This window comes from Rhyacophila brunnea, unplaced genomic scaffold (assembly GCF_057557595.1).
Source record: "Rhyacophila brunnea isolate RB1 unplaced genomic scaffold, BYU_Rbru_1.0 scaffold_7, whole genome shotgun sequence".
NCBI classification, from domain to species: Eukaryota; Metazoa; Arthropoda; class Insecta; order Trichoptera; family Rhyacophilidae; genus Rhyacophila; species Rhyacophila brunnea.
Genome location: NW_028233339.1, coordinates 24,447,794 through 24,472,687, shown reverse-complemented (window position 1 = coordinate 24,472,687; position 24,894 = coordinate 24,447,794). Strand labels below are relative to the sequence as shown.

The 24,894-nt window shown below is 34.4% G+C and overlaps 1 protein-coding gene across 2 annotated transcripts in view; it reads right to left on the bottom strand.

The window, feature by feature from the left end:
- The window catches only part of Prp31 (pre-mRNA processing factor 31), a 61,492-nt gene that overhangs the window by 34,350 nt on the left and 2,248 nt on the right, over nt 1-24,894 (bottom strand). For both annotated transcript variants that reach the window (XM_085957732.1, XM_085957733.1), the window contains exons 5-8: nt 24,662-24,804; nt 23,433-23,617; nt 21,265-21,405; nt 18,865-19,014 (exon numbers count right to left, since the gene is read on the bottom strand). In XM_085957732.1, the coding sequence (XP_085813858.1) occupies nt 18,865-19,014; nt 21,265-21,405; nt 23,433-23,617; nt 24,662-24,804 (619 nt within the window). The remainder of the gene's footprint in view (nt 1-18,864; nt 19,015-21,264; nt 21,406-23,432; nt 23,618-24,661; nt 24,805-24,894) is intronic.

Here is a 24,894-nt window from a genome sequence, read left to right as displayed (position 1 = left end):
GCCTTTATCCTTTTTTTTTAATCAATCCCTTTTCAATATATTTGGTCAAATTGCTATTATCCGCAGCACATTTATTCTGCTATTTCAAGTGTGGAAATTGACTCAAATCCTCATTTTCCAACTGAGATATGAACAGTTTTAATTTCATTTTAAATGAACTGATGCTATTTACTACGCTTGGAAATAATTTATTCTTGCCTTGTAGTTTTAAATTTAGATCATTGAGATGGTTAGTAATATCAACTAAGATGCGCAAAAGATGCGCCACGTTCGGCGCATGAACCACGGTTTGAAGAAAATTGACTGTTGCAGGAAGGTGGGCGGTTCGTAATGGAAAAGAACAGTAGGTACACACTTTGACAGTAAAAGCATGGGTAGGATTAAGATTTAAATACGTTACATTTAATAATAGTATGAATAGTTTGATACTACTATTAGTGAATAAACTGCGCCATACTTATAATAATTACGACGCGACATAAACCCGAAATCAAATCGTAGCCCGTCAGTTACTTCGAAAAAGGGAACGCATTTCTCGTAATTTCTAGAATTTAGATGCTTTAAAATCACGAAACAATTATGGATATTTTTGTATTTAACCACCGGATGTCACTATCAGTTTTAACATATTTTGAGCGCGCGGATTATAGTCGATTATACATACATTCCCTTGAATTTTTTTAGATTTCACTGTGCCTATTTTAACTACGAAAAAATTAATCAATTTACTTTATTTGTGGCACTAATTGCATATTATGATGAATAAATTAATGTTAGTATTAAATTAACTTTATAAGTTAAGGTAATCGTTAAATAATTGTCTATATCTAGTCTTCGCTACCGTTGTTAACCACCATTGCTGCCCGCCGACATAAACCACAAGTCGTTGAGTTTGATCCCGCCATACGCCTCTTGACCCTTCCGTTATAGGGAATGTAGGAGCCAGTCAGCAGGGTACACCTGCGTGGGGCATAGAGGGAAAGCGCAACGGCTAGCGGTTATGTCAGCAGACAGTCGTTCTAGTTGTAAAGTTGCAATAAAAACCGCTAATTATTTAATTATATTGACAGAAATGATTAATATAAATTCACTTTATACAAAAATAATAATACATTGCTTATAACATGTTATTCTTATATGGGTTTGACAATCTTCTTACATATCACGTCTCGCTTTTCGGTATCTTCAGTCTACCAAAAAAACATTTAATATAATGTATTTAAATTGACCATCCTCATCTCTCGTCGCGACGAATCGCCTATGTATTATAAAAATACAGTAAAAAATACAATACACTTATACAGTCATTGTTATCAGAATCATTACGAAAAATACTAAAACAAGATTTTATTTTATAATAAATTAAAATTTTAGTAGGTAGCGTAAAATCGATTATTGTCATGCGAATAATCAGAATTTATAACGGTAAATTTAGAAATGTTAATTGCTAATTTTATATTATGCGGTATAGGTATATTAATTTATATTCGTCTAGATTTCTGATTAAATTATTTTAATTTACAGAAAAATACACCTGACTTTCGCAGTTTGGCAACAAAAAAGAAATATACCTACCCATTTTATGTATTCTATTTTTCCAGCAACGATAATTTTATTATTATGAATGATTCTATCAACGAAACATAACTACTTCATATTAGGTACAACATTCATATATTAAGTAGACAGATACCCAATGACGAAATAAGACTGATTCGATGTGTTTAAACCAAATAGATAGACACCAGTTGAATCTGAGCGCACACCATTCCACCCGTATCTCACCTCACAACCACTCCACCGCTGGTCATTGACAAATGTACCTACCCGTGATTCAATTTTATTATTACCTCTGACTGAGCCCGCGCGGTTGGTAACGGCTGGGTGTAGGCACACGCCCCTCTACCCGCACCTGCCCACAATACCCCACGGCTGCCATGACAATTTTACATACTCGTAATAGTTTGTTGCAAATGCATTATTTTAGAGAAGTTTTATCTTTGCTTTAGAACCTGTTAAGATAATATTATTAACAACAGTGTGGCCTATAAGCTGTGCAAGTTTTATTAAGGCATACCTCAGTTGAGGCATGGTCTATAAAGATCGTGGCTAGGCGATGCGCGAATTGTGCAAATGACGCGTAACGAACGAAATATAATTTGTCATATAAATCCAACATGCGTCCATTTATTGTTCTATTAGTAACAATAATAATATATTTATTGACATCTTTTCTTTTTCAAGTAAATGTGTAACGTTTTTTAATCATCTTTACACGATTTAAGAATTAATACCCCCATCACGAAACCAATTGACGTGTTCACAGCTCGACGTTCGCTCTCCGATTGCCAGCGAGTCCAAAATTTCGTCGCACCTATAGTTGAAAATTATTTGCCGTTTCACTGAAGTACCGTCTTAATATCGTTCCAATAGTTTTTAAGTTATAATAGAACAAACAAATTACAAAATTTAACAACAAAAACTATTTTTGTGGTGAGTATATTACTATATTTTTAGACAAAATGCAAATATTTCAAAATCACACATACATTTAAATTTTATTATTATATTGTAAGTGTACCTATATAACTTATACCATAAATCATAATCATCACAGCTTACGACATGTATATTTCTCATGAGATCCCATCCGGTTTATCAAATGTAATAGGATTTGTTTTCTTTCCAAAAAGTTGATAACATGATGTTCCGGCTCAAGTAATTATTTATAAACTTACTACTAGATTATATCATCGTAATATTTATCGCCTGTCAATAATTAGTTATTAGATTATAATCTTATAATATAAGAAGTGTCTAGTAATATAGGTATATATTAATAGGAATCCATAGTCAGGGCATAGACAACCACTGATAATCCAAACATTCCAAACCATAGAACAATGGATCTGTCTAAAATTCATCAATGCATAATGGAATGCGGGATATGTAACGAATCATAAAATTGACCTTATTATTTAATAAACTATGCAAAATATGTATTTATAGGAGGACGGTAAAAAAAATAACCGTTAGCTTATGAGATCGATACACAAATTAACTGTAGTTGATAATAAAATTTAACTGTAATTCAGTTTAATTTTAACTTTAATTATGTAATATTGTTATAACATAAATAAATTTTATAAACTAACAAATAAAAATCTATATTATCTATAATTATAATTTTAATAACTTGATTCGTGTAGATTGTAGATATAATTTTGTAAGAAACTGCGTTGAAGCTTTCAACATAACAGTCTCTGAGATTCATGAATATTCCAGAAATAAATCGCTTTTCTTATTCTTCTGTTCGATTCATGGATCACTTGGCTACTCATCCATCCGTATCGACTGCGGTCGTGTAATTTCCCAAGTGACACCTCCATAAACTTTCGATATTTGATATGGGAAGTAAGAATTTGAACTGTACTTAATCTACTATTATTATAAGAATTTTTCTTTTTTTATATATTATTGCCACATACATGAACGTTACGGTATATTACAGTGGCGAGGGGTGAAGGTAGGCTGTAAAGATTCGACATAAATAGTGCTCACTTCAACTTAGTCAGTTGTACTTATTCGTTTCATTGAACTAATAATACAATTTGCAGATTGTGCTGGTTGTATTTTAAAATTTAATTAAGCCCTCTCTAAACCAAACCATTATAGTTTAGGTATGCTATGAAAGATCCTACAAAAATAGTGCACACTTTTTCAGTTATACTTACATATTTATTTTCGTTTAATTAAGAATACGTATTACAGATGGTGTTGGTCAGTTTTATAAAATTCATGAAGCCCTGCCTAACCAAACGATAATCGATAAAAAATATTCTTCTATCTATACAATGTCTAAAATTATGTATGGTTTAAAAGCATAATTTTAGATATTTTATAGATGCACGATTTTTTTTACTATTATCTACTACGGCTTGGATTAGGCAGGGTTTAATTGAATTTTAAAAACTAACAAACACTATCTACAATCTACATAATGTTACCTCAGTTCAATGAAAACAAATACGTTTGACCGACAAAGTTTAGTGTGCACTGTTTATGTCGGATCGAGCCTACTTCACCCTTCGCCACTAGTATATTCACAGTATTATTATTTTTCATTCATATCTTTTATATATTCATATTTTCTCAAAAAAAAACTATCTATCTACTCCCAGCACTTGCGTGTCTTTCGAGACACCATGGAGCCACCGATCAAGCTACCCTAGTTATTATCTTTCTACAGTTTTGGCTTCACTAATTGTAAATATTGAAGTATTATATTAATTTAACTGGTAGATTTTCATTATTTGTAATAATGCAATTTACTACATTCAGATTACCTATTGAATAATACCTTCAATTATTGTATTTTCATAATTGCAATGATTACGATTATATTCTAAAGTTAGTACCACCATTATTCAATGGTAAAGACACCCAAAGCTTTGATACTAATGCACATAATGATACAATGGTTAATTTTTAATGGACGATAGCTCTCGTCGTGGGAAATTATTATCAACACTGGTTTAAGAGGAAGCGACAAAGTTTACTGACCGCTCACGATGTTCAATCAAATATAGGTACAAAGTGAGAGACAGGCGATGTAATGTGGACTTAAATAAATAACAAATAAGTACTATTTTTTATACAAATGTACCTACATGCTTAATTAACCGTTTAGATACTAATCGATAAACTACACTAAGCTCGATTTATATAAGGAACGCGATAAGAATAAGTACTATTTCCAACTCAAAACGTATCAAATCTTATATATATTATTATTGCCGCTCGTTTTTATCATAATCACTGGAAGCATCAAATATACTGACATGAACTCATAGGTGTAGGCAATCGACAGCGACCGCAAACACTAACATATTTTTCAGCTTCTAATTAATGAATAGTGCCACCTTGATAGCAGGTGGGTAAAAGCTCTAAGCAAATTGTACATCCATAATTATTAATGTAGTGTTGCATCTATAGTCAAGTTGCAATTACAGCTTTGTGGATTATGTTAATTGCACAGATTTACTATCGTTAGATACTATCACCTAATGAAGGGGTTCCGGACGAAATCCCGAAGGCCGAATTCCCGAAAGCCTAAATTCCGAAAGCCGAAATCCCGAAAGCCTAAATTCCGAAAGCCGAAATGCCGAAATCCCGAATTCTGAAATCCCCCGAATGGCCGAAATCCCGAATGGCCGGAATTCCGAAGGCCGAAATCCCGAAAAATAAAAAAATACAAACAGTAATGATTGCGCAATCTTAACACTTATCTTGAATTGCGCAAATTTTGCTTGTATTGTATTTTTTTTATTTTACGGGATTTCGGCCTTCTGGATTCCGGCCATTCGGGATTTCTGCCATTCGGGATTTCAGCGTTCGGGATTTCGGTATTCGGGATTTCGTCCATTCGGGATTTCAGCATACGGGATTTCGGCCTTCGGGATTCCGGTCTTTGGGATTTCGACCCAAACCCCCCTAATGAAGACATTTCCGTGACAGAACGATTTTAATTTTAGCCAGTTTTAATAGTGAATTTTAAACGTGTCTATAGTAACTTGTAGTTAGTTGTGACGTGCTTTCTCTCTTTATCATAATGTTCCATTCTTGTCCATCCAGAGGGCTGGGAGCCTTCTTGTATTTAATACAGAAGATACATTATTTTTCAGACATTTGGACACATCTTGTTTCGCGGCCCGTGGTGGTAAATCATTTGTCGTATGTGTTTACCTCCATAATTGTTGGATTTTTCATTACGTCAAGTGACTGGATAAACGAAAGCGGCACTACCGAATCCACTTCCAGTGTTTTCAGTGTTAACTCGTTCCTTCAAAACGTTTGCCAACTGCCTTGGCAAATAGGTACCAGCAGCCACCAAACCGCCCTCCCCCGTCCTCTTTATGAGTTGCGGGGCTCTGTAGTATCAATATCTAACGACACGTATGACAGTTTTTCAGGGCACTAGCTTCGTGGGAAAGCTCTAAAAACTTCGCCTTTACAAAAATTTTACTTGAAAAAGTATACAGTTTTTACGAAACCATGACGTGTCGAATACGTCTTTAGTAATATTATTTCATAATAAAATTAAGTATGTAATCCTTTATTACAAATATTTTGGTTTGCGTTTCGTACCCAACTGCTGCGGTAGTCGAATGGTAGAGCACGAAATTCGGTGCGAAAATTGTGTTTTCTGTGAGCTCAGTATTGAAAAAATACATCGTTTTTGAAGTAGAAACGTGACAATTTTGTGTGAAATCTACACGATACGTTTTTTAAAAAGAAGGTCCTGCCAATAAACGTATTCTACGTTCAACACAACTGTAAGAAAATGGTGAATTTATACATTCAAAGATCGCAAGCGTCCACAAACCTTCAACTATCACTGCGTACGTTTATTATGTAGATACCCAAAAGAAAATCCTCACATATATATTATATATATGATTTAATATATCTAAGTATCAGCTACTCAAATTTCTAGCATGTATTACAAGCCTTTTTATATTTTTATATTATATTGCTGAGTTTGCAGGTATTATTCGATGATATAAAAGTTGCCCGCCGAAGGTTGTTGAACCTATGAAAGGCCGCAAAGGATTTAACTCGACCGGTACTCTGTACACACTTACTTACTGAACTAAACTCACAAGAGGCAAATTTAATGGCAACGTTATGTCCCAAACGATCGGCTCGTCTGCATAATAAATAGCAATAATATTACTGCGAAATTCAGTGGCGAAGAGTGACTTTTTGAGGGAGGCTTATGAAAATGATATACTTAATAATAATATGATATTACTACCGTCAACGTAAAATAATACTGTAAATTTAAAAAAATATAATATTTTCTAGTTAGTTTACAAGTAATTCATATAAATTAATTATAAATTATTTGCTTAAAGGCTAATAATGCAAACCCTTCAACTCTAGAACAATTTCCCGATCTACTTCGATAATTTTCCGATAGATACCACGTCATATTCTATACAAAATATTAGTAAGATTATTACTGCCTTTGAATGCATGAATATCGGGTTGAATATACAGCATACCTGTACATACATTGCGACATAATATATTAAATTCTTATTCTTTTTCTTTCGACCATGTCCGATCCTAATAGGATCATAATATGGGCCTCCACAGAGTAGAGGTTTGGATTGACAGATTTTGTTTTTTTTTTACGAGAAATGGATGTCAGCCACTTGCTCAACCTATTAGGTCCATACCCTGACACACAAATTGAAAAAAAATGTGTACTTGCCAGACCCAGGATTCGAACCTGGGACCCACGGCGTTATAGTCCAACGCTTAAGCCGCGCGGCCACCGTGGGCGTAATACGTAAAATATAATATTATGTCTCTGTTAATCTATTACATACTGATAATTATTAATGTAGGTAATATCAAATTTATTTTTATTGAGGTATGCTGTAAGTATAAAAAATCGCCTAATAAGGAGTCTTCGCCACTGCTTTGAATATGTAAAAATCTGTACCAAGATGTTTGAATACTAATTATAGCACGTCGGGCACAATATGCACTACACGGGAATCGTCATCATCAACCATCTTTAATCCGTGTACACATAAATGAAAAGTTGATATCCCTATATTTTTTTTATATTAAAATTATCATATTTTCTGTAACTGAGAGAAAGTGCAGTCCAAATTGAATTTTTTTTATCGTGTTAATATATGGATTTCGGCTTTATAGTTTTGGGAATTTTTAGTTTATTTTTGAATATACACAAAATGTGAATTGGCTCTGAAAATAAATTTTACACCTAATGACTTTTGCTGTCACGTTGACATGACCTTTGAGAAAAATCCATAATATTTGACAATTAAAAGAGAATCCGAAATAATATATTTACATAAGTATTTGAATAAAATTCTTTATTTATTAGACGTGTGCTACAGAGAAAATGCTCTGGAAGTGTAACTTACTTGTAAACTATTATTAATTTATACAACCATTAATTTGAATGACATAGACAAATTATTTTATAATAATTCGACGCTGATGAATATGTATGACCATAGACTTAAAAGCGAAAGGCCCGAGTTCAAATCTCACCCAGGGCGCTGATAATTTTTTTTTCACAGCATGATTTCTAATATTAAGATTAACTCTTTAAAAGTTCAAGATTGAGCGGCGTGGTTAATTATTCGCCAACTATATTAAAAAACGAGCTTATAAACTAGGCGTCTGAAAGAACTAATTGCCTTTCAAATAATAATTATTTAAAATCGCAAGCCAACGCCGGCATGTGTGTTGTTATGACTCCTTATGAGTGTTATGCTACTACGTTACTAAATTGTGCAATATAATTATTAAACACTTTCCATGAAACCCTTTCGATCCAGTGCAAGATTATAATGAGAAGAAAAATCCAATAAATCATTACATACTGTTAGATGACATTTTTTGTATCAGCTGATGACAATGTTTCTCTAGAGTCTAGGGCCTAGTGTCTGCCAAACTTTTTTACCTGACAGCACACTGGCGAAGTGGGATTTGTTCCGTGGCACATCAAATAAAATCCCTCAAAAATATGGATGAAAAAAAAAACAATCGTATTATAGATAGGTAACAATAAAATAATATTGTTTTATCAACATCAATAATAGCAAAGATATGGCAACGGAGATTTAAAGGCTGTATTAGCTAATCGATGATATTGACTTCAAAAACAAAATCCAAAATGCTGACAACTCTACCTCATAAAATGAAGCTTTGTGCACTGGACCGTTCTACAAGTATATACAATTTCTTCCAGCGTTAATGTCAGGTGTGTATTGAAAGGATCGACAACCCATTCGTACCTTTGATAATGTCTTCGTTGTAAATTTCACAGGCTTCATATTTCGCGGCACACCTGGAACCTCTCACGGCACACAGTTTGGCAGACGCTGCTCTAGGCGGATGAAACCGATCTTTATCATATATATTGTTATATTTTTAGTATGACGATTTAATTTCGTAGAAACATTAAAGTGTTTTAAATTAGTTAGGTTAGTCTTAATGTAAGGTAACTGAAATAGCTATCGACACATATTTAAATTATCTGTATAATTATTGTAATAACTAATATAATGTAAGAATTACATATTATAGGAAAAGAAAGGAGGGCATTGGGATTTTTTTGTCTGGTGTTTCAGACTTCTCTGATCTCGTTCATTTGTCAAGCGGCGACGCTTAGCTCAGCTAAGCCTTAGGCATAAAGTCCACTAAAGCAGGCTTGCGGGGCGCTCGCGCATTTTCTATGTGAATCATCGAAAATACAACGTAATCAAATACGCCAGCGCACACTGGATTTGACGACGCATTGTGCCCGCCTGCCCCATGAGTCACCGTTTTTGGCTTCTCAGCGATACGAATTAACGAAAATACAACGTAGTCCATTCATTGAACACGGCAAGCAAAATCATGCTCCTCGAAGCGTCGTCGATAGACGGGCGAGAAGCCATTATTTAAGAACAGTGAACTCTTTGTTTAGTTATTGCGTGTCCGATATTAATTACAAGCCCCGAGAAATTTAATAATATTTTTATTGCTTTTTATGAGAGACGCTGATAATAATAATTATTTTGTGCTCCTTGAGCCTCTTATTACATAGGTGAAGGGTAATGCGCGGGTGGGAGGGGGCCTACTCAGTAGTGAGCGCACCGAACGCTTTTTTGGTGGGCTTTATGCCTTAGCCTTAGCTGCTAGTACTTCCTCATCCATGTTTCTATTTTTTATTGATTGTGTATGTTGCCTAAGGTTATAGTAGGTTACAGCACATTATCCCTTCATATATTGTTATAATTACTATTAAATCTCTCGGATAACCCCAAGGAGAACCCACTAATACGCGATACTATAATCACTTGATATATATTATGGTATTACTGCATTTTAAGCATCTGTCAAACTAAAATCTGTTTTCAGATTATAAGAGTTTTTAAGTGGTGGTCATCCACACCTGTCTCGGACAAAAATATGTATAAAAAACTTTCTGTAATAATTCATTTTAATCGTAACATCTCTACGGCGGATTGTGTCGGGTTATGAGATGACCGGGCATACCTTTCACGCTATTTTTTTTAATAATTGAATCGGCTATTCATCGAGATGCATGACCGCCGATAGCTTCTTTCAGAGGTTAATCTGATCCAATTTTATAAAACATACATAGATACACCTAATTGTTGTAGTATTGTATTGCTATCAGATCGATCTTGTTAATGTCTGATGATGAGCATTGTGATCGTTAGCCAAAATATCAAAAATAATGGTCATGTTAACTTTCACAGTATAATAAAATATTTTATTATGAAGACCGTGAGGGGTCAATATTATATAAAATATTATTGTAAATATACAGCTCTTGACAATTTCTTCATTCTTTCAAATAAATAAAACCCCACATACAAACAGTGTTTATATTTTGTTGTACAGAATCAAGAAATCAATGAAGTTCACTCTGACCACCACAAAAAAATATTTATGTAGGTAAGTACATTTAAAAAGTAGTAAGTAATGAATAAAAAATATTATTTGCACAAAATATTTTGGCAACACCAGTTAAGTCAGTTAGAAAATATATATTATCTATACTGCTATGTATTGAAAGGTATTTATGTCAGTTTAGTGATTTTCTATCTGGCATTAAATTTAATAAAGTACATTATTAAATGCAGAGATAGAACTGTCTAAATCTAAAGCACCTGTCATGTTTCCAAGGCAGCGATTTCCAAACTGGGGGGCGCGCCTCCCTGGGGAGGCGCGGACTGTTGCAAAGGGAGGCGCAAAAAGTTTAACACAATAATGTAGCCACAGGTTCGCAGTTTGCAAGAATAATTCATAAATCTTGCATAAAACGGCAGGTAGTTATAAACTACATAAAAAACAGTTCTATAAAAGTTAGGTTGTTTGCAAACCTGTATGAAGATATGGAGAGTAATTTTATTATACCTCATTTCTATACTATTGTGCATGGCCCCTACAAGAGGGGGGCAGACAGGACTCCAGCCTGGGGCTCGGCGTTGCTGATCAACCAGTTAAGTGAGATAAACACACCACAAATTCGTTCTATTAGTTAAAAAAGTCGCAGTTTCGGTTGCATATTATTAACATTTTATGATGTATGTGTCTGTGAGATACAATTTGATGTGATTGTGTGATGTGTGTGATTGATGATAATTCACATGTAGAATTTTATTTAATAATTATTTGTAGTGTATTTCCTGGCTAATAAAAATGGCTAGGTATGTGGAAACAAAAACCTTTGTTCAATTTTGGTTGAATCGAACTGAAGAATATTAATACTTTGTCAAGAAAAGCAATGCAAGTAGGTACTGCTACCGTTCGTAAATTTATAAGAAACATTTTTAAAGATTTTTTTTTTGCATTAGATGCAATGAAATCCATATATCGAGCCCGTTTACTAGAAGCATTTTGTGTAAAAATGTGTTTAATGAAATAAGGGGGGGGGGAGGCGCCAAGATTAGATTTTTGAAAAAGGGAGGCGTAGTAACGTAAAGTTTGGAAATCACTGTTCCAAGGCATTGTTTCTGTCACTACTTTTTTGCGTGCGTCCCAGCGGGCGAATGTACGAGGGTGGGTCAATAATTCCTTAGAAAAAAGCATTAAAACAGTTTTTATTTTTGTAATTTTTTTTATTTCTCAACATAATCTCCTTGGAGCTCAATACACTTGGTTAGACGTTTCTCAATTTTTTTTAAACCGTCAGAAAAATAAGTTTTCGGAAGGTCCTCAAAATAAACATTTGTCCGATCGATGACTTCTTCATTTGAAAAAAAAACGTTGTCCACTTAGCCATTTTTTTTAAGTTTGGGAAAAGGAAAAAGTCACTGGGGGCTAAATCTGGCGAATACGGTGGGTGGTCGACCAATTCGAACTTCAATTCTTCAATTTTAGCCATTGATCGTAAACATGTGTGAACACGGGCATTGTCCTGATGAAAGAGGATTTTTTTCCTGTTTAAATCAGGCCGTTTTTCTTCAATTTTGTTTTTTAGCTGGTCCAATAAAGATGCATAATAATCCCCTGTTATTGATTTTCCTTTTTCCAAATAGTCAACGAAAATAATTCCACGTGCATCCCAAAATACAGTAGCCATAACCTTACCAGCTGATTTTACGGTTTTCGCCTTCTTTGGACATGGTTCGCCTTTCGCAATCCACTGCTTTGACTGTTCTTTCGTCTCGGGAGTATAGTGGTGTATCCATGTTTCATCTACAGTCACAAAGCGACGAAAAAATTCATCCCGATTGCGTTGCATGAGCGACAACAGGGCTTTAGAGGCCACCACCCTATTGCGTTTATTGTCGACTGTGAGCAAACGCGGCACCCATCTTGCAGAAATTTTTTTCATGCCCAATTTGTCATGTAAAATAGAAATGACGCTACCTTTTGAGATCCCTGTAACCTCAATTATCTCACTCAACTTTAATCTTCGGTCACTTAACACCATATCGTGGATTTTATTGATCATTTCTGGTGTAGTCACCTCTACAGGACGTCCTGAGCGTGGTTCATCCTTTGTTGATGTACGACCACGTTTAAATTCATTTAACCAGTTATAAATAGTTGCAAGTGAAGGAGCAGATATGCCGTGAACTAAATCCAACTCATTTTTTATTTCCTTTGCTGTTAACCCTTTTATATTAAAATGTTTAATAACAGCTCTAAACTCAATTTTCTCCATTTTTTGTAAACAAGCAAATTTTTTTTTAAATGTACGAGAAACACACAACAACCCGACCACTCTGATTGAAACTTCGCAGCATACTGAATTGGTAGTGCCGCTGCATGAAAACAAACCGCTTACAGTACTAGTCGCGCCACCTGTCGGCTTTTCTAAGGACTTATTGACCCACCCTCGTATGTAACGGAATCAACTATGCATAATGAAATACAAACGAACAATGATTTTTTGATTCATGATGGATAATAAATTAAGGGTAAAGCAGGTATGTTTAGTTTTAATCAAAATGAACAAAAAGCTTCACTAATGATTTTAATTTATATTTACGTGTTGGATGTGATTGATAAATAAAAATAGCGATTTGATGGTATATGCGATTGTTGGAATCTGGCGATTTGCGCTGTGTTAAATTTTGACAAATTATGTCGATGTAATCTGAAATATTTTAGAATGGTACATGAGTATTGATTTAAAAATTGCAGTTGTGATAGCTGTTAAATGTCTTATCATTTCGAGATCACCTCTCTTGAACCCTACGTTACTCCCGTCAGATGAGATGATAACGCGAAAACATAAATAGAAGGTGCAAAAACTAAAATGGCAATGCAAAAAAAACAAACTACGATTAACTAGGATGACTCTTGAGTTGATAAAAAAAAATCTGTTGAAAGCAACGAAAAAATATGTGGAAATATCCAAATAAACGATCACATATTTTATATATGTGTACACATTATAGACAGGGTGTCTGTGTAAATATTTAAATATGATAAAAGGGTGCCGGTCTTAGACTATAGATACATTGTGCCGGTCTGTTTTTTAGATTATTATATAGAGGTTTTCAAAATATGTGCATCAGCGTCCGGAGGCACCAATTTATGTGATAAATGCAATGATAAAAATTCAACGTATCATACAGCGCTTCCCTTACCGCAGGCATTAACACAGAATCGAAATCCGAATCAGTACCAAATCTACATATACCCTTATTTTGGCATATGAAATCTGATGGAGCTGTCTCGCGATAGTGCCCACGTTGTAGATGTGAAACTGGTTGAATTATGTCTGCGAATTTGGATTTTTGGCGGTAGGTAGGTGGGTGTAATAACCAAATATCGCTCAAAACTCAAAGTGGAACGGAGAATAATAATTAAGGTAGCCGTGTCCAGTTTCATTCAAAGATTTTAAAACTGTTGGGCAAATAACAGGCTCGCCCATTTGATTTTAGGGAGCCGAGAAACGAAAAACGTTGAATATCACTGGTGTAGAAAATATTGTTATGTGTGTAGTCGCCATAAATCCAACATTTTTGGAAATCGATTTTTTTCCCTTTTACAATACATAATATATTATGTACCTACCTAGTTAGTACAACCATGGATAGGTCGATATGTACACAATACAAAAAACACTGCAAAAAGGCTTTATATCAAATTAATTGGTGTTAAAATACCCTATGTTTGTATATTATGTTTTTTTATTACAAAGCGGTTAATTTACTCTACAGTCTACAACTACACGATAAAGGCATACAGAGGTTTATTTGATCATTAGATTCAAGTCATTCGTGTAAGAGTTTCCACCTCGGTCGAGATCGAAAGTTTCCCGAAAAAAAACGTCACGATCGACGCCATTATTTATTATACAGATCGGCGATAAACACCCGTGAGAAAACGAATACATTATAGTTTATTTTACTAAGCCGAAAACAATGCACAGGTTATCATTATATTTCATTCATATACCAAGCTCATTACGAAATCCGGCGGAGACAAGAGGTAACATTTAAGAATTTTACGCGATGTGAAAAATATACGATTTGAATTGAATAAGTTAACAGTCTATTTAAATATCGAACGATTAAATCAAATTGCATTGTTGTCGTAATTTTAGTCTTGTAAATAAAACGTATTTTCGACATTTACACCGGGAAAAGGTGGCTTAGCAGGTAGGTACCTACCGGCTATAGTAAAGTTAGGGTTGCCATATTTTTTCAGAATCCTGACACCCGGTCTGCTTGAAAATTTTCTGATGGGACCGCCAATCAATAGTCCATCTTCCTCTAAGAACGCGATGCAGAAACGTTTGGATTAACTTGGCAATAAACACCATCGAGAGTTGCTAATTTAGCTTGACCCGCGCTCTAAGATTCCAACTATATAAACCAAAGGCTTTAGGTACATGTTACAGACGTTACAGTCAGTGACGAAGGGTACCTGTTAAAGGAAGGTAGGCTGTGGTAGGTATCTAACTGAAAAAAAGTTTTAGGACAGCCATATCTATGGGACTTGAACGAGTTTTGTTTCATCCGCAGTACCTATTTTACTGAACATAAAATACGAAGTATTGTTTACTTCGTTTATAAAATATTGTTTGATTGACACGTCTTTTCAGGGTGTTAAAGGAACGGAACATAATACTGGGGCTTTCGTGATATGGTTGTATCGGCGTACTACGAAGATTTCTTGGGCTAATCACATTATCAAAGGATTGTTTTAATACAAATTGATAACGACAAGATAAGTAATAGCTACCATCAATCTCATAAAAGCTGGATTGTCTTCGATATTTTCCGTATTGAGAAAAATGATTAATGCAGGGAAAAGCAGAAGACAACAGAGATGTATGTGGAAGAACATTCTCTTGGTTATGGAACCTACATAAGTGACTCAATGGCGTTGGTGATCCGATACGACTAACTCGGAATAGGGAAATGTGCTGCAATTTAGTCGCCAAACATTCAACAGAACACATTACCAAAAGAAGAAATGCGTCTAAGATTGGAGAGACATTTTATATTAAGTTTTAAAACTTTATTAATTGCCTGCCATGTTCCCGATCACAAATTTCCCGCTGGTTAGCAATCCAGGCCCGCCATACAATAACAATCATAGACAAAAATATTCACAGATTATCTCATTCGCGATGATTTTATAATTTATGCATAGGTAGGTACATTGTCTTTGAACGGAAGGTTACATGATTTTTGACGTTGGGAACATTTCTTCTGGCCGACAGCGGCGGCGCAACGAACTTCGAACGCGAAAACGAAAGTGCAACATGTTAAATGCTTTTTTCTCACAGCAGGCAAACAATATAACGAATGCCGGGCACGGGAACACACTTTGATCTGACGCTATTAATCATATCAAAATCAAAATTAAAATTCTAAACCGCAAACGAAAATAAGAGTCAATGGCCCGAAAACAACACGAGATGTGTATGAAATATGTACCTACAAGCAGTGGCGGCCGGTGATAATAAAATTAGGGAGTGCAAATAAAGACGTGCATTTTCGTGATATTGAAAAAATCGGCACCTTCTTCGTGAGTGAAACTCTTCGTGAAACCTTCGTGGTGAGGTAGGCTTATGCTTGGTAGAATACATCTTGGGGGTTGAGAAATGAAACGACACTTATAGCGCCTGTACACATGCATGGAATTACTGTCGGGAATAGCGTTTATTTTAAACTATCGTGGCAATAACTGTTTACACGTAAAAGTGCTGACTGTCTCCCAATCTCATTCTTCAAGAGTAAGCGAGACGTGATGTTGTCATTTTATACTACTTTAACTATTTACCCATACATTTTCACTTACTGTGGGTAAACATGTATTATCCTGCAGTTGGCAAGACTTCGTGCATGAATCAAACAAGTTTGGAAGCTTCTGAATTGTGCTGATTTTTTATGCGCAAGTAAGATCTGCGCCTGCGTAGTAGAACGATAATGGCGAACTTGCCGGTAAAAAAAACGAACTATTCATTTTGAGGTTAACCGATTTTCAATACGTCCTGTCAAATTAATAGTACTATAAAATGACAACATCACGCCTCGATTACCCTTGAAGAATGAGATTGGAGAGACAGTCAGCACTTTTACGTGTAAACAGTTATTGTCACGATAGTTTAAAATAAGCACTATTGCCGACAGTAAATCCACGCGCGTATACAGGCGCTATTAAGCGCGATTCAGGTGCATGTTGCCTACTGTCACACTGTCGCGGTGACAAATTTAGTCTATCGTTTCGTCATTTTGCAGAATACTTTGAACGATCACCATCTCCGTAAATTCACTGAAGAATAACACTGATGAGGAGTGCCAACTATAATAGTTACTTATTATTAGTATATATATATATATATATATATATATATATAGTATTAGTAATTTGAATCATTATTAATTATTCATGCTAATTTCAATTAATTTTAACAGTTTCTACATGTGCTTACGTTAAAATTACTTGCGACATGACATACATAGATAATATTTTTAACAGAACCCAACCTGCAGGCCATGGATAATAATAGACAACATTCTTATAGAAAATACATTGTGCCAACCGCTAAAAACAAAAAAACGTGATTTTTGTCGAAAAGTGTAGGCATGTAGAAGATGATAAGAACGTGCTACGGGATGGGAGCATCAGTCTGATAACATTTAAACCACCAAGAAAAACGACATTACACACTTTTCCCGTAGCGGCAGCTTACTGTGACGTCACGTGATAGTAGGCGACATGCACCTCAATTTGATCAGAACTTAACATTTACAGACAGCATTTATAGTAATTTTTGGCTGCGATCGCTAGCTCTCGGGATCAGCAGAACACTGCACAAACCGAGGTAAATATAGTAGGTTCGGAAATTTTAAAAAAATCACAACTGAGTTCACATTATCAGCAGCGTGCAAAAAAAAACCATCAACGGGCAGTACAGTTCCGATTCTGCACCTTCTACAAATACTATGAATGACGTACATAATAATATGTATACATACAGGCTTAGCGGCGGGTAAAATATATGCCAGAAATTACGTGCATTACATGCATGTAGAGGATGGGCGGAAAATTAAAGATCTTTTACAATAATTAATTAATACAATATGTAGGTATTTGAATACGTACTTATTATTATATAATAATTTTGGAGATCAGTGCACCCTTTGTTCCTATACAAGAGCCATCCCTGCTTACAAGTCTCCCGACATTTCATTCTATGTTACGACTTTTATTAATATGTAAAAAATTATCAATTGTTAGAAATTTCCAATCATATTATAATAGTACCTATATCAATTTTTGTTTTGGAAATTTATTAAGTACAGGGTTGCCTATTACAGAAGCTCCGACATTCATACAGATTCTCCATTTACAGCCTAATGTTTTCATAATAAATACGAAAGTGCGAATGACCCTCTAACTTTTATCATCGATTTAAAAAAAATACAAAAATACTGTCTAATACAAATACACCGACCAATGAATGACCCCAAATATTTTACAAACTGTCAGAAATTGTGTATGCATCAAATCAATTGTGAATTTAGCTTAATGCCCATCCTATAATATGTTCAATCTGCACACTAAATAATTGAAAATGTTATTAGAATTTCAGATATGTTTTAACATTCTAACATTAAGGTACAGTGGAACGCTAACACCCGCTAAACACCCATAAGAACAATGTGAAATAATCCCGTATTAACTGTTCCCCGATCTATCATCTAAATATTATGGTCCCGTCACAAATATTATCCCGATTAACCGTTTTTGTTGAATATTTTTCATTTCGCTTTCGTAGAAAGGCTCAGGCTTGCCTCGCATCTCGTATCACGAATTTTTATAAGTCGCAACTAAAATGCCACCCATTAAGAAAACTAGAACTCTAGCTGAGAAACTGAAAATAATTCAAGACGTCGAAAAGATCCAGGAGAAAAACGAATTTAAAAAAATACACATATATATATCCCGTATTTATCGTTTCGTTTTTAGGGTCCCTTGAAAACCGTAGAATCGGGGTTTTACTGTACTGTGAATGAGGACTTATTCTCAAATAATCTATTATTACTATATCATTGCAGTATTAATATTTATTTATATTTATTAATCCTAAAACACAATCGCTGCGTACCTTTTAATTAAATTTTAATTACCGCATTTAAATAACATGCTAGTTGGATCGATCGGCCGCTTAACGATGACACAGCAGCCGTGTCATCCGCGTCGAATGAGTTAAACGCATGCGTAATTAATCATGTCATAAAAAAGAAAATTATTCCAATCTTAAGCTCAAAAAAATGGTATTGATGAATCAGTGATTGCCGGATAGATTCAATATAAATTACTCACATCGGCGAAGTTCAATCGGTTGGCGTTCTTGCGGAACTCAGTCATAGCGTACCGTTCCTTCATTTTCCGGACTCTCTTTCCCCCTCTCTTCTTACGGCTCTGCTCAATTGGCTTGGGCAGAGGCTTCACAAACTTTACTGGGGGTGGCTCCTATATGGACACAAAAAAATCGAACTCAAATTTATTTATTCACATGAAGCAAACATTACAAAGTACTGTCAAAATAAGTAATATTAACTTTCAAATGAACTATAAATTAGCATGGGCATGGCGGGGTATATTCAACCAACTTTGTCGTACTACCGATATATTCTGTGAGGACCAAATACCGGTTACAAATACGTGCATGCTACCTGTATGCTTGTGAGACGTGACATCTTACCAAGGCCTAAGCGTCTTGAATAGGGTTTCCAAGCTGTGTTAAACCGAATCCAGTAAGCCGGGTAACCACACATTTCTGAAATAACTGAAAATTGGGTTATTTTACTTAGTTAACCAACAAAAATCTTTGTAGGTAAGATCTACGTAAAAGTAATATCAGCGAAACAGTGCAGCACAGCATAGTGAGGATTGACCTGATTACATAAATTATTTTACTACCCTTTAACACATTCGCGGACACATATGTTAGCTTATACATGTTAGTGATATAACACATTAAAATTTTTATTTTTTAAATTTTCGATATCAAAATCTCTAAATATATAGAAATGAGTATGTCTTAAGATACGACACTATCTTTTGGAAATCTGTTCGCACCGTGACACAAGTAGATAGGGAACATAGTGTTTTAATCCAAAATACGACTTCTATACATGTCGTGTCGTATTACGTTGTACAGTACAGGACGTCTATAGACGTTCTGTCTAGGGAATCCAATCCCGAGCCAAAATTCTGATCCCGGGATTTCGGGATTACAATTTGACAATCCCGGGACTGGTCCCGGGATTGGCATTTTTTTCCATTGTTAATATACAATTTATATATTTACACAAAACATTAATAACATCGGTCAAAAATAAATCTAGTATAATTTATAATATTTAAGACATTTATTGTTAATATTGTATATCTACGTTCAATCTTGGAAACACATAAGTTTAATGGAGTAAATAATATTAAATACATATATTTAAATAATAATGTGAATTTAATACGAGATTGCTGTTTCTGATAGTATAGACTTAACGAATGGATTAGCGAGATTTAAAATAGTAAAGCAAATAATCATGGCGTACTTATGGCCTTTCCGCTTCATAAATCTAATTAGTCAGTCAAAAATGAAATTGCCGTAAAACGTATGAGATCACGGTGGAATTACTTTGTTAAAAGTGCGAAGCATTGTTTTTTTCCAATCTTTCTCATTTTTAATAATTTATGTGAAAAAATAAAATGAATCGACAACTTACACATAGGTATAAATCAAACTTCATTCAAACTCAGTTTATTTCTAATGTAGTTATTTTTTATTAAAAGTATTTTTTCTGTTATATTTTCGCTTTTATTTTATGTTCCATAAAAATTGATAAATAAAACAATCCCGAAATCCCGGGATTTTGTATATCAATCCCGGGAGTCATAGGTATCGAAAATAGCTCGGGATCCTGGGATCCCGGGATTCGGGATCCCGGGATTGGAATCCCTAGTTCTGTCATATCACACTTTAAAAAAACGACGTCTATAGTGTTAATTACTATAAACTTAGCAATAAATCGATTATGCATATAGAATAAGTGCCATGGAGACTGCCAAATACGTCTTCCTTGAAAATGCATAAAACCATTTCATAGAAATGGTCCCCAATCAAGGCCTGAACAAAAACGAACCATAAGTGCAAGTGAGAAAGCATTCGGCACATTTATATTTTCCGCAATATACGTAAGATAGAATTTCTACAGCTGAATTAAATATTTTTTGTACATGTCGCCGGTAAATATTGGTTTGGATGACTCCAATCATTCAAAAACTGCGAGCATGTATTGCTGAAATTTATTGTTTTTGTGTTAAATATAAAGTTAGTGGTAATTATTTTTAGTTAATTTAGTAGAAAATATGGTTAACTATGTTGTGTTTAAATTTGGTAACCGTACTGAGAAGCAACATGATTGTTGAGCAACAAACGTTTCATAGTTAAGTTCAGAATAATAAAATTGAGATTCTACTGTGCGTTATACGCAAGAGACACGGCTTCATATAGCTGAACAATACACACTCTTTTTATATTATTACTCTGAGACCCCGATTGCTTTACGCAAAATCATTCTTAAATTTCAAAAACCTCGAACGAGTAAAACTTATGCAAAATTAGAAAAAAAAATGAATCATATAATATATTATCACTTGACCAAATATGTCACAACTTTATAATTTTCATTCATCGAACTTGTGAAACCAGCGTACCTGAAGTTTATCCAGTTTCTTTTCAATTTCTTCTCGCAGCTGCCTTCCAATTCGTCCGTCAACGCTTTCGTGACAGGCGTCCACTCGGGCAGCCAGCGTTGCTTTCGTCGACACCAGTCGGGCAGCTTTGCGACGCAGTTCCTGATCAAAAAAAAAAACAAATTAATTTTCAAAAAAATACATACATTTGTATTCGATTCAAGCAAACATGTTCCTAATACTTCCTTAATTTGCCAAATCAATAGCAATTTCATATAATATTGCATAAAGTATGTTTTTACTGAATAAAAATATTCTAAATTAGAATATGTTTCCCAAACTTCTAAGAGCAAAACCACACGGGCACTGCGTCTGCGAGACCGCTGTATTCCGACTGCGAGTGGGAGTGAGTATGCAATAGCGGTGCTAAAACCCACATTTTTAAAGGCGTACATCACTTTGACAACAAACTGTGAGTTTGCCTTTATCAAAAATATACTATTATTGACATACTATATATCAGGGGTCGCCACACTTTTTTTTTTTAGGACTGGTTGAAAAAATTATTTATGGTTATCGACTGATATCACTTGTAATTATATCATGCGAGAACAAAAAAAACCCACTTTATAATTCAAATATGTATATTGAAAAGAGATATTTTATACATATACAAAATACAGATACAGAAACATTGAATTAACGACAATAATATACTTAAGTAATATTATGTCTTTCACTTCTAAAAAAATTAAGTAGGTACACATTAACTGTAATTTCGACATTGTTACACAATTTACCTGTATATCGAATATTAGAAATATTGTAGTAGCCATGTAACATGCAACCCTTCGCCAGGAAACATACTTAAAATAAATTCTATACAATATGAATTATCATTTAATTACATCAATAGCCATATCACATCAAATTGCATCGCACAGCCATGTATTTTTAAATTCAAATATTCCTTGAGGAAAATAGCGCCGCAGGCGACTTTTTTACTATTCGAGCAAATTTGTGGTTTGTGTTTTTCTTACTTAACTGGACGACCCGCTACGGCGGGCTCCCCTCAGGCTAGAGCCCTGTCAGACGCCCCCTTTTGGGAGCCGTGCCTGCTGGTGTATAATGCAATGATAACTGATAAAAGTGGGTACTGTTTCCCCATTTTTACATAAAGTAATAAACCTAACACGATTCCAAACCATAGCAGGAGCTCCATCAGTCATTACCGATACTAGTTTATGAATAGGAAATCGAGTACGATTAATATACGACTTAAATGCATTAAATATATCTTCTCTTTTGGATCGTTCCTCCATTGGTAAAACTGTTAATAATTCTTCTGACTGTTTTCAAAAACTAATCGAATAAAAACGCATAGTTGTGCAATATCCGTGTAATCTACCGACTCGTCAAATTGCAAGGATAGGAATTTACATTTATTTTATTAATGTTTTCCTGTAGAATTTCTTCTAAGTTCTCATCACTTGTGTTCTCCGCATGAGTGTATTTCTTGATAATGATATGTAAGAGAAGAGATAAGAACTAGCGGATGTTAAGAGCTGGAACATTGAGTAGTTTTGACTCATTTGAACAAGAAATAGTACAATATAATATTATGTCCGCGATCGACCATAAATACCTTCGCGATCGACGCACTGGCCATCCCTGCTATATATACTTACTATGACACATAATATATTATGTACCAAAAGACATAATAAGATTTTTTACAAGAAATGGATGTTAGCCACTTTCTCAACCTATTAGTAAAGTACTCTGGGTCCAAACACACATTAGAAAACAATATAGGAATTTGCCAGACACGGAATTCGAACCTGGGACCAACAACATTATAAGCCGACACGTAACCGCTTGGCCATCGTAGTGCTAGTTATTGCATATACTTCGAATACAATATGGTAAACTGTTTGTAGAAAATGATGATCGTTTCATATGAACGAAATACGCAATCGAAAATCTTCATTTACAGCGAACAGGTTACCGCATTGCATTCTAAGTTAAGCAATGACTAGCACTACCATCGGAACTCGCCATTTAGTGCCACGGCCTGACTGTAGGCCCTTATGATCGAAATATGGTGATGTAATGTAATGTAAATATTCTATAGGGACATAATATAAATCTTTAAAGATATATTTTATTAATATATCTGTCAGACATACCGGTAGAGTATCTTGGACAATATCTGAGTAGTAAATGAAGCCGGTGTGTGGTAATGTTGCGACTTGAGAAAACCCTGACAGAGTTTTTCTTTGTTGGCCAAGAGAAAGAACATTGCAGGCCGGCATTTTGGAGAGCTTAGTAAGACCACCTGCTACACCCATCATTTTGGCAGCAGTAGACGCACCTAAAAATAATTAACACTCAACAATAAACAAGTTGAGAAGAAGAACGAAGAATACCACAAAAAGGAAAATGCACATCTTTAACTGCACTCCCTAATTTTATTATCACCGGCCGCCACTGTATGTATGTATCATAAACAATTATACGAAAGCGAAATGAAAAATATTCAACAAAAACGGTCAATCGGGATAATATTTGTGACAGGACCATAATATTTAGACTATAGATCGAAGAAAACAATAAATCGGGGAACGGTTAATGTGGGATTATTTAACATTGTTCTTATGGGTGTTTGGTGGGACTTGAAAATGAACGATCCGTGCGGGAAAATGATTTATGCGAGAAAGGTAGATCGGGGTTCCACTGTATGTTGAAGAAGTACCTACTATTCGAGTGCTTAAAGTCAGACAACGTTATCTACAAAAAAGTCTTCTTTTTTTTTGAGATAACGTTATTTTACATTTACGGCTACATGATAGTCAAACAACGTTATACCAATCTTTTCTAATTTCTTATTAAATCGTCAGTAAAGTTTAATGCTAACTACATAAGTTACCCTTGTTTTCATATTTTTTTAAAACTATCCCTATAAATTTTAACATCATCATAAGCAAGATAAATGTACAATACACAATAAATTATAAAATATTAACATTAGGTTTTAAATAAACATTTCCCTTGTTGAGTTACAAGAATCTAAAATAACGATTTATGGCTCTCCTGTAAAGTTGCACTTTTGTAGATAGTGTTGTTTGACACTAAGCCCTCGATATATTGTGTTTTATTTAATTATTACATCTGTCTTTTCATCCGAAAATAGTAGTAAGCACCGTTAAAGTTATTATTAAACTTTATATTTAAGATAATAATGAACATCACAAACATCCATGACATGGATCCAAGAAAACAAATGAATTGAAAATCACCTAGGGTGACACTTTACAAAACAAACTATGTTATTTAGGGAGAGATCTCTAAATTGAGATTATTAAGATGTTGAAATAAGTTTATGAACGAACTTAATACATATCGTCAGTTATCTTACCAACAATGGTAGACAGATTTGGTGCAATAAATGTCATTCGGCTCTCCACGTATTCAAAAATTCTCACTTTGGAATTGTTTAATTCAACGGCCATATCACAAGCTTCATCGATTTCATTTTTTTCAGCATCAGTAAGTAATTGCCTAAAAAAAAAAACATGTAAGTAAAAACTTCAACTTGGATCAATATTGATTCATGTTACCTACTTTGAAAGAATTTTTCATTAAGAGCCA